Source organism: Pleurodeles waltl, chromosome 2_2, assembly GCF_031143425.1.
Source record: "Pleurodeles waltl isolate 20211129_DDA chromosome 2_2, aPleWal1.hap1.20221129, whole genome shotgun sequence".
NCBI classification, from domain to species: domain Eukaryota; kingdom Metazoa; phylum Chordata; class Amphibia; order Caudata; family Salamandridae; genus Pleurodeles; species Pleurodeles waltl.
The window spans coordinates 70,213,714-70,229,312 of NC_090439.1; the positions used below are offsets into that span (position 1 = coordinate 70,213,714).

Here is a 15,599-nt window from a genome sequence, read left to right on the forward strand (position 1 = left end):
TTTGAAGACCTTTTATTTATTGTTTGAACTTTTGGGACCACCCAAAAATCAGCTAGAGACCCACCAGAGTTGTAACCCACAGTTTGAGCAAAATTGCTTTATACCATCAGGACCACAGTGAAAACATTGAAATACCTGCAAAAAAATGCACTTCACACAAACATTTAGGCCCGAATTAAAGAAAAGTGGCGCTGCACTGAATGCAGCACCACTTTTCTTGTGTCCCTTAGCTGCCCCTACTGCCACCATGTGTGCGCCATATTTAATATACGGCTCACAATGGCAGAGGGTAGGGACAATAGCGTCAACGTTTTTGACACTGTTGATGTACTGTACAGGATTAGCACCAAAATGTTGGCGCTGATCCTGCAGAGTACGTAGGGGCCGATTGAAAACAATGGTATGCCCCCTTTTAATGCCTGCTGTGTGCAGGCGTTAAAAATAGCCAACAAAAAAATGTTTGCGGTCCTCCTAACAGGGAACTCCCCCCTTGCATACATTATGCCTGGTGCAGGCATAATGTAGCACAAGGGATTACAAAGTGGCGCAATGCATACATTGCGCTGCTTTCTAAATATGGCGCAAAAAATCTGGCCTTGTTGGGTCACATTACTGTCTTAAAAAATGATGCTAATGTGGTGCAAGGAGGTGCTAGGCCCTCTTAAATCTGGGCTTTAGGTTTCAAACTTTTATTGTGCAAATAACTCTTTCATGTCCTAGCCGGTCTCCCACCCCAACCAAGCCATCAAACACACAAGCCAAATACACCAGTATTACCCATAACAAGTTTGGAATGTATATGACCCATTTACAGCTATGTACACGTTCATTCAGTGTGTCTTTTTCTTTCCAGGTGCTTGGGCTGTCTCAGACCACTGTGCAGTATATAGGCTAACTCCCTTTGACATGGGACACCTACTTTGAGGCTTGGGAGGTGGTGAGTGGTGGTGGATGCTGCTGGTGGCCCTTGATGTGGACTGTGGATCTGAGTGTGAAACCTTTAGCTGAACACTGTGTTTGGCACAGGCACACGCTCAGCTCCTGGCTGTAGTACGTCGAGCTGCCTTCTAAACCCACTGCTGTCGTGTGTGAAGGTGCACCACTGATCTACTTTCCTGCATGGTAGCAAAAACCAATCCTTTTGCATTGCAGCAAAAAACAATCCTTTTGCTTATCCCTAATGTCAAAGAGGGTCTTGGACTTCGTCTAAGTCTGATTTAGTTCTGCTTTTTTGTTTGCTTCCTAAGGACAATGTCCGACCAAAGTCTGGATAATGTCTTCTACTTGCACTGTAAGTGCTGCTTCTTGACCCACCTCTAAATTGGCATGTGGAGGTGCTGGTTTATCTGCTTCCATATCCTTCCACTGTGTCCCATTCCTCTTGATCTGCAGAATACCAAACTACAATGGTCCATCATGAGATTATTTATCGTCAATAATGTACAATTAATGATCCATACAGGATAAGAAATATATTCTAAACATGCAGCATAACATAACAAAAACAATCAAAAACATGTAAATTACTCCATATACGAAAATATACACTTTTAATTATTTGTCACATAATTCTAAAATTCCTACCACATCAAGAGATATTGGGGGTCAACCGCCGCCCGCCAAGCGGGAACCACCAATTGGCCACTCCGCGGTCAGAAGACCACGAGGGCCATTCTGACTTTCCTGCTGGGCCGGCGGGCGCCCGCCAAGGGAGCGCCCGCCGGCCCAGCGGGAAAGGGCCTGCAACACTGAAGCCGGCTCCGAATGGAGCCGGCGGTGTTGCAGGTGTGCGACGGGTGCAGTTGCACCCGTCGCGCTTTTCACTGTCTGCTAAGTAGACAGTGAAAAGCATACTGGGGCCCTGTTAGGGGGCCCCTGCATTGCCCATGCCAGTGGCATGGGCAGTGCAGGGGCCCCCATGGGCCCCAGGACACCTGTTCCCGCCATCCTGTTTCTGGCGGTGAAAACCGCCAGAAACAGGCTGGCGGGAAGGGGGTCGGAATCCCCATGCGCCGCCATGGAGGATTCGCCCAGCCGGGGCTAATCCGGTGGGAAACCGCCGGACCCGGTTTTCCGACCGCGGCTTCACAGCCGCAGTCGGAATGGGCAATGAAGCACCGCCAGCCTGTTGGCGGTGCTTCAATCGTTCGTGGCCCTGGCGGTCGGAGACCACCAGGGTCAGAATGACCCCCATTGTGTTGTTGAGGTCAATGCACCATAAACTAGGAATTTTGCAACTATTTGTAACTTGTGAATGGTTTGTACATACAGATTGGGAATCTGGAATAGGAGATCACAACTTTGAAAACGCAATTTGCTATCGCAATTTACGAATTTGTTAACCATTTGGTACTTTATGCAATTTCTGTGAACCAGACTTTATGGACACTTTTTACACCACACAAGCAAAACTAACACCCACAAACCAGTTTACGAATGGTTAGTGTCTTTGGGTCTTAATTTTGCCTTGCGTGATATTCCAAATGTCTAAAATGTGTAAACACTTGGTACATCAATTAAGGCAAAATTAATAAATTCAAACCATTTTGCAAATGGTTAGCACCTTGCTAAATTTCTGCACATCACGTCTCAGATCATTAACAGTTGTTGATTATCCTTGAACGCCTCAACAAATCGGGCTTTTAGAATAACCAATGAATGTGCAAATAAGCCTTCACACTGACTTTGTGTATGCAAAATTATCTCCTAAATAGTCAGTGGGGAACTCTAGAGTGCACAACTGGATTCAGCTTCCGATGTACCCAAGTTCTAGAAAATACGTCACAGAAGCCATTTGACTTTCAGGAAAAAAAAAAAAAAATCCTGATCATCAGTGCTCTAATTTAGAGGTGTCCAGTTCACTGCAGTTACACCGTAGCTGCTTCCTCTCTTCCTCTCTCAAATGTGACCACCGAGCGGGCCTACTTTTGTACAGCTGACATCTGTGCACTGGGAGGTTTTCACCTATGACTGTTCAGAGGCATACTTGTTTCAGGCAGAACTTCAGGTTCCAGGTATATGGGCTCATCTAGTTCAGAGTGACATTTTATATCGTGTTACTTTGAGAAGCTCCACTCAAGAAAGCTCAGATTGGTGGCAAATCTCTTTGGTTATTTTATTAGGTGCTAGGATATTACTATTGGGCTGATTGGGTTTGCCTTAATATACATTTTAGTATCGTTCAACCATATTTACTGCTTGCACGTTAAAGGAAAGATCACATGACAAGAACCAATGTTGCCAATCTACTAAGACCTCTTTATGTAGTGTTGCCCACTGTATTATATTACACTTACATGATGGACAATAGCAGAACTATTTTACTTCCGTATTCTGGTATGTACTTATAAACATATCTTAAACACGTTCGCCGCTTTACAATGCATTCCTGATTATACTTTGTTCCTCAGGTTTTTGGCGCTGAGTACCATGAGATTGTACAGCCTACTCTCTCTCTTCACCATTGGACTCCTCATGCTGCAGCTCACAGTGGACATGGTGGTGTCGAAAGTGAGACGTAAGGCCAAGCTTTCTGCGGGATTTGTTGTTGTTATTTTATCTCTTGTTTGTCACCATCTGTGTTATAGTGTCATCCTTTCCATGTTTCCCTGTATGCAAGGTGCTGCCGTTAACATTTAAGGAGGTGATTTAATTGTGTTTGCCTTGAAGTGTTGTGATTATCAAAACGGTACCATATCGCCCCACATCATGTGTGACTGCAAAGATCAGCTGAACGACAGTGCATTTTTCACTAAATGGGTCACCTGAACAATGCTCGAGGCAGAACAATTTACTTTAATTACCTCTCAAAATGTGTTATTTGTCCTGCATCCCATGTACAATTGACTGATGCTCAAAATACAGTTAGGGCTTCCAGTACAGTTAACTTTGGTTAGGAGGAGGGACGTGAATTTTAGTAATCACAAATGCAACTGTCGAATCGAGGGCGCAATATCATGATGTCACATATTGCTTCTGCGCCCTAAATACTAGAATTTGCGAACACAAACGTGATTAGTACATTGTAAAAAAACAATGAACCTTCTTTGCTCTTAAAAAGTTCTTCAGTAGCACAGGCCTGTGCTTTTGCAATAATATTGGAAGCTGTAATTGTTGTTGAAGGAAAGAAGATCTTTTACTTGTTGCAGCTAATTTTATTTATATAAGATGGAATACATTATTAGCATGGTAAATGTTTATATGGGCCGTACATTTCAACAAACTTGATTCTGTGTATTGCTGCCGCTGTCAAAGCCTTGGACTGGCAATTGTGTATTCCACATGCAAATTCTTAAACATCCCACGTCTTCTGGGTTTGCAAATATTTTTGGCCAAGGACATGCACATTAAACGTTTGCAGTTGTGGGTCTCCTATGATTTATATATTTTCAAGGTATACCCACTGCTCTGTGTCAGGAGGTGATACAAGATCCATACATAGGTGCGCCTATGGGGGGAGACCTTTGACGAATGTGTGACTACAAGGCTCCCCTCCCTCTGCTCCCCCATGGGGTATTAATGTCCCGAAGTTAGAGACACCAGCCCAAAAAGGAAATTCCAATTTTGGAGTAGCCAGAAATTAGTATCTGGTACTGTATGTATGCATGTGCACGGAGTGAGTGTATAAGCATGTGACTAGGGAATTAAATAGGAATAATAAGGTCCAGGTTCTGAGGAAAGCTGCCTAATACAGCCTTATGTGCCTCACCATTTCTTTTTAACCATCCCTTCACCACCAATCCAATACAAGGGTAGTATTTCTGGATAGGCAGGTGATAGTTTTTTTTAACTGGATCCCCTACCCTGTGAGTTTTCTCTAGACAGTCCCACAGTCTTACGACGAGAGAGGTTTGCCATCAGAAGATTCTTTAGCGAACTCGGGATGTCGGAGGATGAAACATGACACCAGGGGGTGCGTGAGGCCATCCTGTTCCTTTTAGGCAAATGCCCTTGTGGTCCTAATCTTAGTGACTGGGAAAGATTTGTCACCTGACACAGAGGAATCACTCTGTCCTATGGGTGATTAGCTCCCTAGTTGGAGATCGAACTACTAGGGCATGTTTGTTTTTTCTCCGTGTTATTCTCACGTCTAAATAAATTAATCCAAAACCCTTGTTGCTCTTTTTCTGTTGACTTCCATTTTTTTGTTACAGCAACCATTTACACTACCGTACATGAGAAGGCTTTCAATATTTTACTCATCATCAAAAAGACTATTCAGTTCACCAGAAACCAACAAAGCATAGCGCAAATACAAATCAGTGTGCCTATTATATGTGCTTTACTTGACTGTACTCATTACATTAAGTAACTCCCATCCCAGTAACTTAAGTAAAGTAGTGCTGATATTGATACATCATGGTATTAATGAATTTAAGATTGTAGGTAATCCTTAATCTCTCCTTCATACTCCTCTACAATTTCCAAAACAGTTCGAAGCCTGGGATTAGAACTAAGGTGGTAGTGTCTTCTATGACTGGTGATCTGAGGATGATTGCGGATGGCCGCATTCTTAGCACACACTTGTCCTTTTGTGTTTGTCTGCAACGTTTCACACCATCGACCATCACGTACCATTGCAACAACTCTTGGATTAGGTGATTAATATACCCCAACCAAGAGAAAACCCATTTATGTGGATTGACTCATTTCTAACAACACTATCATTACAACTTGGCCAGTTCACATTGGACCTTCAACCAGTCATATGGGATGTGACAGAGAAATAGTACTAGAATATCATCAGAATGACATCTGACATTAATATTGAGTTTTAAATATTGGCTACATTCTTATAAGAACTATGCTTTTTTTGTTGTTGTTGGTTGGTTATTGCTGTTTCCCTGCAACAGTAAAATAGATTTGAACTATAAATATTGTTTACAGAAATATCATTGCATTGGAGTTCATATAAAATATGTACACCCACTGGGGCAATATTTTTGTAAATTATATTTAGGACGACATTCCTGCATATTATATATAGTCTTACATATAATCATACCAGAGGGTTACTCAGTTTCCCCTTTTCCTTTCAATCTTTGTCTGCCTCCTCTGTGAGTTTAGTCTCACATTTTATTTGTATACAGATGATACTCAGGTGCTTTTTAGTTTGCATTTAGCTGTATACCACATTTGCTAGAATCAGTGCTTCTGTAAATACATACAACCTTTTGAAGCTTAACCCTTCTGAGACGGAGGTGATCTTGACAGCTCACCATCCAGGCAGTTGGATTCATAGGCTGTGATCTTCGTCACTCAGGGATAAGAAGCCTGGGCACATTAATGTACTACGAACTCTGTTAGCCAACAGGTTGCTGCTGCTTTACGTTTTTGTCTTTTCCTGCATAGAATTGTGATTTGTATTCAATGTGTCCCTTCACCATACAGATCTAAGGAATTGACTTTACTTAGGATAGACAGTAATAACTATCAGGAGACGTACGTGCATATAGAATGCAGGGGTCAATGGCAACTCTAACCATGAGTCAGAAATACTACACCAGCTGCACTGGCTTTCAGTGCAGACATGAATACATGTCAAAGTTGCCTATCGTATGCACCAGGTGTATGATGATTGAAAAGCTGTGAAGGATCCCACCACTGATTCTCTGGCTTTAGGTGCGTGGACCCCCTGCAATATTGTTTTATACATTGATGTTCTCCGTGAAATGCCGAGCAGTAAGTCTAAGCATCATGTTTTCCTTTTGATCTAAAAATGTTTACAGGTATTAGAATGCTAGTGGTGTTGTCATTAACTATTTTACTTGTTATTATTCTAGGTTTGCCTCTATGGCGGAGTGTCAGCTGCAGGTAGGAAGGAATTTTTAATAGAATCATTTTATGCTTATTGGTTTTCAAGTGTTTGGGGTCGGAAACGGTATTCACATGTGTTCTGCCAGTACATGTTGTTGGTTTCTTGTATTCTCTTGGAAGGATTCAGAACTGTTAAACGGTTCTCAGGTAACCTTCATCTTAATTTCATAAAGTTGATTTGGAGGTTTGTTCTTCCTGCCATGGTAACCTTTATAGTTTCCTTGAAAGAGGAGCCTTCGCTCCCCTTCTGTACAGCCTGGAGATGAGACTCTCTTCTATAGAATCAGGATTTTCTTTAACCTCTCTATGCTTTTTTTCTCTTCTCCAACTAATTTGAGAATTTGAGTTACTGAAATCAATCTCTCCTCTGATTATTGCTTTGTGAAGACTGACTACTTGCCATTCTTGGGTAAATTGATGTAAGTGGTGCACCAGTGCTCGTGATAGTTAGCTGGTGTTCATGTCATCATTTGAGTATACCTCTCAATTCAGTAGGGCGCAAAACACATCTCTTCGTTCTAACCTCACTGCACTGAGATAGATAGTTTTGATATTGAGATATTATTTTCCTCTTAGTTTGCATCTAGCGGGGTAATTTTGCTTCCTATCAACATTATTCCGGTCTGTCAATTGTTTAAGCTCAATCAATTTACAAACCTCCGTTTCAGGAATTATTTAAAAAAATAACATGCTCTTATTTCAACTACCAACTGTTTATAAATCTGGATCTCAGTGGCATGGGTATGAAAATCCATCCTGTGATTCATTAACAAATTAGGATTGGGAAATGAGTTAACATTAAGGAAGCTGGAAATATTGTTAGCCCTTGAAGGACTCAAAAAGGATGTGAAATCTGCAAGCAGCAAAGGCATATTGTTTAAGTATAAAATTATACAAACTAGTGATGGATGGCATGCTTGAATTAATATCAGCCACTGATAATCACTCGGGCCAGGATCCAAGTCCATCATTATTCTGCACACCAAATCACCTCAGTTTGGAACCAGACATATACAAATCAGTCTTGACCCTGCTTAAATGAGAACAGTACAGCCCAGGTCCTCCCTTCACTGGAAAACAGGCAACCCAGGACTGGTTTCGCCTTAGGTAGGGCTCACCAGCCAGGTATCTCCTGGTTCCAGAAACAAAGTGTGCTCAGGACCCACATCTGGGCATACCTGATCGACTTAGGGCGACACACTAAAGTATACAAAAAAAGTAATCAATGCAATGCTTGCTATTATATAAATATGGCATGTTATTATCTGGAAAGTCAAAAGTAGTATTATCATTACTAACAAACACTGGGCTCGAGACTTGCGGCGATCTCTTCGAAATTGGACAGCTACTCCCTTTTCAGACTCTCACTGAGTCGCACATAATCCCCCATGTGCACCTTTCGACGTGCAAAGTGCTAATGCGCACACTTTGCCATACCTGGCAGAAAGTGATGGACGCTCCACCCATACATAAAGTGATGCCCTCGCTACTTACCATGAGCCATCAATAGCACCTTGTTTGATGGATCGCCTAGGCACTACTGACCCTCACCCTAATCCTTCTTGCGATGCTGCATTTTAAACGTGATGCAGACTCTAACTAAGAACTCCATAATGCTGAATGGAACAATGCTCATGCACCCATTCACGATTTCTAGAAATAAACTGGCAAAACGTATACAGTTTTTATGCATTACCCAGGCTTTATCTAACCCCAGGAAAAATTAACACTTTTTTTTCGCCAAATGCCAATGCCTCCTGTGTTCGCTGCTGCTTAATGAGCGCCGACCTCCAACACAAGCCCCGGTTGTGTCCATTACTGAACAGCATCTTCAAGTCATCACCTACAAAATTATCTGGGCACGAAAACGTATGCCAATCAGAGGTCGGAGCCTTAGGACACTTCCTGCATCCTAAAAAACAGATGGGCCTTTCCTGCTTTCTTGACTTAGCTGTCATGCTCGTAATTTGTTCGATCACTCACCTTCGGAAGGTAGCATCACTCCCCTTTCCCAGCTACGTGGTGGCGGGGCGGCTGTGACCTGGGCTGAAGCGGAGAGCGCACTGCTGTGACACAAGGAAGCTCAGGGCCTCTGCAAATACCGGCTATTTCTGAACTGGGATGAGCTCCTTGAAACATTTCTTGCCCAGGCAGGCGAAGCTTCCCTGCTGTAGATCCCACTTATGGGGCTGTCTCCGGGGCACAGGGGGAGGTCTGGCTCTGCTCCTACTCTGCCATGAGGAATGCACTGCAGCTGGGACCCACAGAGTATCTTAACGTTGCCACAAATCTTGCTGCGCATCTTGGGCATGACTACATCCACAGCTCCTGCTCTACATAGCACCTCAAGCTCCAGCGCATGTTCCTGCTGACACTGCTTTTACAGGTCACAACGCTTTTACCTGACCAGCTGTTGCCTGATGTACTCCTACTGTGATTCATTAAGTGAATGTACTTACCATTGGCATTCAAAGTTTCAATTTTACTTGAAGTTCTTTCTCTCTGTTACATAGCCCACTGATGTACTGCAATAACCAATATAGCTGTCTCCCAACCTCCGAATATTGTGTATTACATGTGCCTGCACACTACATCGAATTGTAATGCTCTGAAAAGCTCAATAAAAAATATACTAAAAAAATGATTACTAAATTATTACTAAAAAAAACAATGTTAGAAACCCTTACTGGCGTTTCTTGCCTAAGTGCCCTAACAACTCGTGTTTTATGGGCTCACTAGCTTCTTTTCTATCAGTAGCTTACTAGATCCTATATACGCTGGTTTTTATGGTCGATAGGGAAATTGCTCTATTACACAACACCGACTTCATTACCTCTTTGTAGCACAATCATCAACCGCTGTACTAGTTACCTGGATTCATTCACTTCATGTGAAAGGGTCAATGTGAGAAAGTAGCCTCTTTCTAGCCTTGTTACCCCCACTTTTGGCCTGTTTGTGAGTATATGTCAGGGTGTTTTCACTGTCTCACTGGGATCCTGCTAGCCAGGGCCCAGTGCTCATAGTGAAAACCTTATGTTTTCAGTATGTTTGTTATGTGTCACTGGGACCCTGCTAGCCAGGACCCCAGTGCTCATACGTTTGTGGCCTATATGTATATGTTCCCTGTGTGATGCCTAACTGTCTCACTGAGGCTCTGCTAACCAGAACCTCAGTGGTTATGCTCTCTCTTTACAAATTGTCACTAACAGGCTAGTGACCAATTTTACCAATTCACATTGGCATACTGGAACACCCTTATAACTCCCTAGTATATGGTCCTGACATACCCAGGGTATTGGGGTTCCAGGAGATCCCTATGGGCTGCAGCATTTCTTTTGCCACCCATAGGGAGCTCTGACAATTCTTACACAGGCCTGCCACTGCAGCCTGAGTGAAATAACATCCACGTTATTTCACAGCCATTTACCACTGCACTTAAGTAACTTATAAGTCACCTATATGTCTAACCTTTACCTGGTAAAGGTTGGGTGCTAAGTTACTTAGTGTGTGGGCACCCTGGCACTAGCCAAGGTGCCCCCACATTGTTCAGGGCAAATTCCCCAGACTTTGTGAGTGCGGGGACACCATTTCACACGTGCACTATACATAGGTCACTACCTATGTATAGCGTCACAATGGTAACTCCAAACATGGCCATGTAACATGTCTAAGATCATGGAATTGTCACCCCAATGCCATTCTGGCATTGGGGAGACAATTCCATGATCCCCTGAGTCTCTAGCACAGACCCGGGTACTGCCAAACTACCTTTCCCGGGCTTTCACTGCAGCTGCTGCTGCTGCCAACCCCTCAGACAGGTTTCTGCCCTCCTGGGGTCCAGCCAGGCTTGGCCCAGGAAGGCAGAACAAAGGACTTCCTCAGAGAGAGGGTGTTACACCCTCTCCCTTTGGAAAAAGGTGTCAGGGCTGGGGAGGAGTAGTCTCCCCCAGCCCCTGGAAATGCTTTGATGGGCACAGATGGTGCCCATCTCTGCATAAGCCAGTCTACACCGGTTCAGGGATCCCCCAGCCCTGCTCTGGTGTGAAACTGGGCAAAGGAAAGGGGAGTGACCACTCCCCTGACCTGCACCTTCCAGGGGAGGTGCCCAGAGCTCCTCCAGTGTGCTCCAGACCTCTGCCATCTTGGAAACAGAGGTGCTGCTGGCACACTGGACTGCTCTGAGTGGCCAGTGCCAGCAGGTGATGTCAGAGACTCCTTCTGATAGGCTCTTACCTGTGTTGCTAGCCTATCCTCCTTCCTAAGTAGCGAAACCTCCTTTTCTGGCTATTTAGAGTCTCTGCTTTGGGCAATTCTTTAGATAACGAATGCAAGAGCTCATCAGAGTTCCTCTGCATCTATATCTCATCACCTTCTGCCAAAGGATCGACCGCTGACTGCTCAGGACGCCTGCAAAACCGCAACAAAGTAGCAAAGACGACTACTGCAACCTTGTATCGCTGATCCTGCCGCTTTCTCGCCTGTTTCCTGGCGGTGCATGCTCTGGGGGTAGCCTGCCTCCTTCTCGCACCAGGAGCTCTGAAGAAATCTCCAGTGGGACGACGGAATCCTCCCCCTGCAACCGCAGGCAACAAAAGACTGCATCACCGGTCCTCTGGGTCCCCTCTCAGCACGACGAGCGTGGTCCCTGGAACTCAGCAACTCTGTTCAAGTGACTCCCACAGTCCAGTGACTCTTCAGTCCAAGTTTGGTGGAGGTAAGTCCTTGCCTCCCCACACTAGACTGCATTGCTGGGTACCGCATGATTGCAGCTGCCCCGGCTCCTGTCCACTCTTCCAGGATTTCCTTCGTGCACAGCCAAGCATGGGTCCCCGACACTCTAACCTGCAGTGCACAACCTCCTGAGTTGTCCTCCGGCGTCGTGGGACTCCCTTTTGTGTCTTCGGGTGAGCTCCGGTTCACTCCTCTTCCAAGTGCCTGTTCCGGTACTTCTGCGGGTGCTGCCTGCTTCTGTGAGGGCTTCCTGACTTGCTGGGCGCCCCCTCTGTCTCCTCATCCAAGTGGCGACATCCTGGTCCTTCCTGGGCCACAGAAGCATCCAAAAAACCCTAACCGCGACCCTTGCTGCTAGCAAGGCTTGTTTGCAGTCTTTCTGCGTGGGAACACCTCTTCAAGCTTCTTCACGACGTGGGACATCCATCCTCCTAAGTTTCTAGCCCTCTTCGTTCTTGCAGAATCCACAGCTTCTACCATCCGGTGACAGCTTCTTTGCACCCTCAGTTGGCATTTCCTGGGCATCTGCCCACTCTCGACTTTGTCGCGACTCTTGGACTTGGTCCCCTTGTTCCACAGGTACTCTCGTCCGGAAATCCACTTTGGTTGCTTTGCTGGTGTTGGTCTTCCTTGCAGAATTCCCCTATCACGACTTCTGTGCTCTCTGGGGAATATAGGTGCACTTTACACCTACTTTTCAGTGTCTTGGGGTGGGCTATTTTTCCAACCCTCACTGTTTTCTTACAGTCCCAACGACCCTCTACAAGCTCACATAGGTTTGGGGTCCATTCGTGGTTTGCATTCCACTTTTGGAGTATATGGTTTGTGTTGCCCCTATACCTATGTGCTCCTATTGCAATCTACCGTAACTTTACATTGCTTGCATTACTTCCTTTTGCTATTACTGCATATTTTTGGTATTGTGTACATATATCTTGTGTATATTTGGCATCCTCATACTGAGGGTACTCACTGAGATACTTTTGGCATATTGTCATAAAAATAAAGTACCTTTATTTTTAGTATATCTATGTATTGTGTTTTCTTATGATATTGTGCATATGACACCAGTGGTATAGTAGGAGCTTTGCATGTCTCCTAGTTCAGCCTAAGCTACTCTGCTATAGCTACCTTCTATCAGCCTAAGCTGCTAGAAACACCTCTTCTACACTAATAAGGGATAACTGGACCTGGTACAGAGTGTAAGTACCCCTTGGTACTCACTACAAGCCAGGCCAGCCTCCTACAGTCAACTGCTTGACTGTCAAAAACCTTTGCCTCTCTTAAAATTGTGAACATAGCCAACGAAAAGCTTAAGCTTCCACCCTACTAAATTGATAATTCTCTGTCTCCGTTTGTTTATGCCTTTGCCCACCCACTCCAAAAGGGTGTCCCATTAAGGTTCAGAATTTGGTCCACCTATTTTGCTGTTCTACACCTCATCACTAGCAGTTATTGTGTGCTTCTTTGACTTTTGGTTCCATCTATTTGCTAATGACACCCAAATCGTATTTTCCTTCCCTTTTCTGTCACAACATATCTTTAATACTCTCTAATTCTCTAGTCTTCCAAAACCAAAAACTTGTACATCCTGTTTTTCTGGGTTATCTCTCAACTCCCTACGCATGTAAACCTTAGCATGCTGTTTGAATCACACTGGACTTTATCACCATCAAGGGCACTGCCTTAAAGGTATCAGTTACTAAACATCAGAAGAATCCGCTTACACTGCCCTTTAAATGTTGCTAAGTCCATCAGCAGTTCTTTGGTCATGAGTAGATTCAGCTGCTTCAACATTCTACTGTAAGGGCTTTAACAGACTATGGGCCAGATGTAGCAAAAATAAAAATTGCGACTCGCATTTTGCGAGTTGATGCAACTCGCAAAATGCGAGTCACAAATTGGAATGTCAGAAACAAAAGCGATCCGATTTTGCGACTCGCAGCCGGACTCGCAACGCTGTGTGCGAGTCCGCAGTTTGCGAGGTCGCTGTTTGCGAGTGTGCAAAAAACGAACTCGCAATTAGCGAGTGGGTGTCGCAAATTGCGAATACCTTCAAAATTGCTTGCAGGTGCAGCAGAACATTCCAGAAAGCATACCAGAACACTCTGGAAACACTTCCTGGCACATGATGATGACATCACAGCCAGGAAGTTAACAAATACACCTGGGAGGAGGGCTCAACAGTGAGCAGTGTCTCTGCCACTGACAGTAGGGTGCTGAGGAGTGGTAGGCACAGCACCATGGACGCAGCAGGGACCAGCCAGGCTGGCAGGAGGGGCAGGAGATCATAGATAACAGCCAGGACAGATTAATGTGGCACATGGCGTTAATGTGCCACATGACTGGTTGGCATTTTCCTGCCCATGGACAATTTCAACTTGTATATAGTTTCTTCATGACATTAATAAAACAGTTATTTTTGTTCCACTTAACAAATGGTTAATAGGTGAGTATGGTGGGAGTTGACACGTACCGTCCAAAATATTGCGTTGCAATGTGGTCCCATCTCAGTCTGCCTTGATTAGCTAGACTCCTATCCCCATGATGGCGATGTGGTTGTTCTTGCTCTTCATCATCAGGATCTGGGTCTGCAGGGGTGAGAGGTAGCCCACGTCGGGTGGCTATGTTGTGGAGGATGGTGCATGCGACCACAATTTTGAAAGCGGTAATGGGGGTGTATTGGAGGGCGCCTCCACTGCGGTGGAGGCATCTGAATCTTGCCTTCAGCAGTCCGAAGGTGCGCTCGATCAGGTTCCTGGTCCTCTTATGCGCACTGTTGTATTGCCTCTCTGATTCAGTTCTGGGTGTTAAAAACGGAGTCATGATCCAAGGCCTGAGAGCATATGCACTGTCACCTGTTGGGCACAAAAGTACACGGTTAGGAAGTCCAGATTGTCGTGCACAGTGACCTGTGTGTATGTCTGCAAGTGTCTGTGGCTCTACCTAGGAGGTAACCATCTCCAAATTCTCCACGTTCCAGGCGTTGATGTATCCCACTATGCCTAAAAATGTATGAGTCATGGGTACTGCCAGGAAACTTAGCTACGATGTCCGTGATGACATAATGGGCATCACAAACAACCTGTATGTTGAGTGAGTGGGTACACTTCCTGTTGCGGAAAATGTGTTCCAGATTAGCAGGGGGGCATATTTGAATGTGTGTCCCATCTACACACCCTATGACATGAGGAAAGTGGGCAATGCGGTAAAAGTCCAGCTTGGTGCTGTTAATTTCTGCCTCATTCCTTGGTAAGTATATGAAGTGAGACATGTGCGTGACTAAGGCATCTAGGAATGCCCTGAGGAACCTTGACACTGCACTTTGGGATACCCCACCTGCCACGGCAATGACCCCCTGATAGCTCCCTGAGGCCAAGAGGTGCAGTGCGCATAGTACTTGCACATGCGTAGGGATGGCGCAGCCACGCAGAGTCTTGTGTTCTAGCTGTGGTTTCAGTAATTCTATTAATTCTAGAATGGCTGCGCTGCTAAGGCGGTATTTGTCATAGATCTCCTCTTCAGTTTGCTGAAAAAGAGTCTGCCTGGTTCTATATATCTTCTCCTGTCTGTGGCCCCTCCTCCTCCTCTGCTGGGCTGCGTAGACTCTCCTCCTCACTGCTATCAGGTATATCTCCGCCATCTTGAGTAACCCAGATGCCTTCTGGGTCCCCTTTTATACTTTGGTAATGGTTACCACCTGCTCTGAGTTAGTGGTAAATGGGACATGCAAACTGGGCTTTTTGCGACTAGTCGCAATTTGCGAGTTGCTATTGCATATGGGTTGCGACTCGCAAATTGCGACTTGCAATTTGCGGGTCGCAAAATGGGGTCGCACCGGATGCGACTCGCAAACGGGTCCCATCGCTTTTTGCGAGTCGGAAATGGGCTTTTTGCATCCCATTTCCGATTTTGCACTGTCGCAAATTGCGAATCAGCCCGTTTGCGAGTCGCAATCGTTTGCTACATCTGGCCCCCTGTTGTTACCCTTTCTAAAGACTGTCATGTTTGTCATTTGTATATTTTCCTCTTTCTCCTTCGTTGCCCTATCT

At 45.0% G+C, this 15,599-nt stretch overlaps 1 protein-coding gene across 1 annotated transcript in view; it reads left to right on the forward strand.

Annotated features, from left to right (window-relative positions):
* RETREG1 (reticulophagy regulator 1) overlaps positions 1-15,599 on the forward strand; it is a 609,140-nt gene that overhangs the window by 140,703 nt on the left and 452,838 nt on the right. The window contains exons 2-3 of the mRNA XM_069219479.1: positions 3,411-3,517; positions 6,783-6,813. Of these exons, the coding sequence (XP_069075580.1) occupies positions 3,411-3,517; positions 6,783-6,813 (138 nt within the window). The remainder of the gene's footprint in view (positions 1-3,410; positions 3,518-6,782; positions 6,814-15,599) is intronic.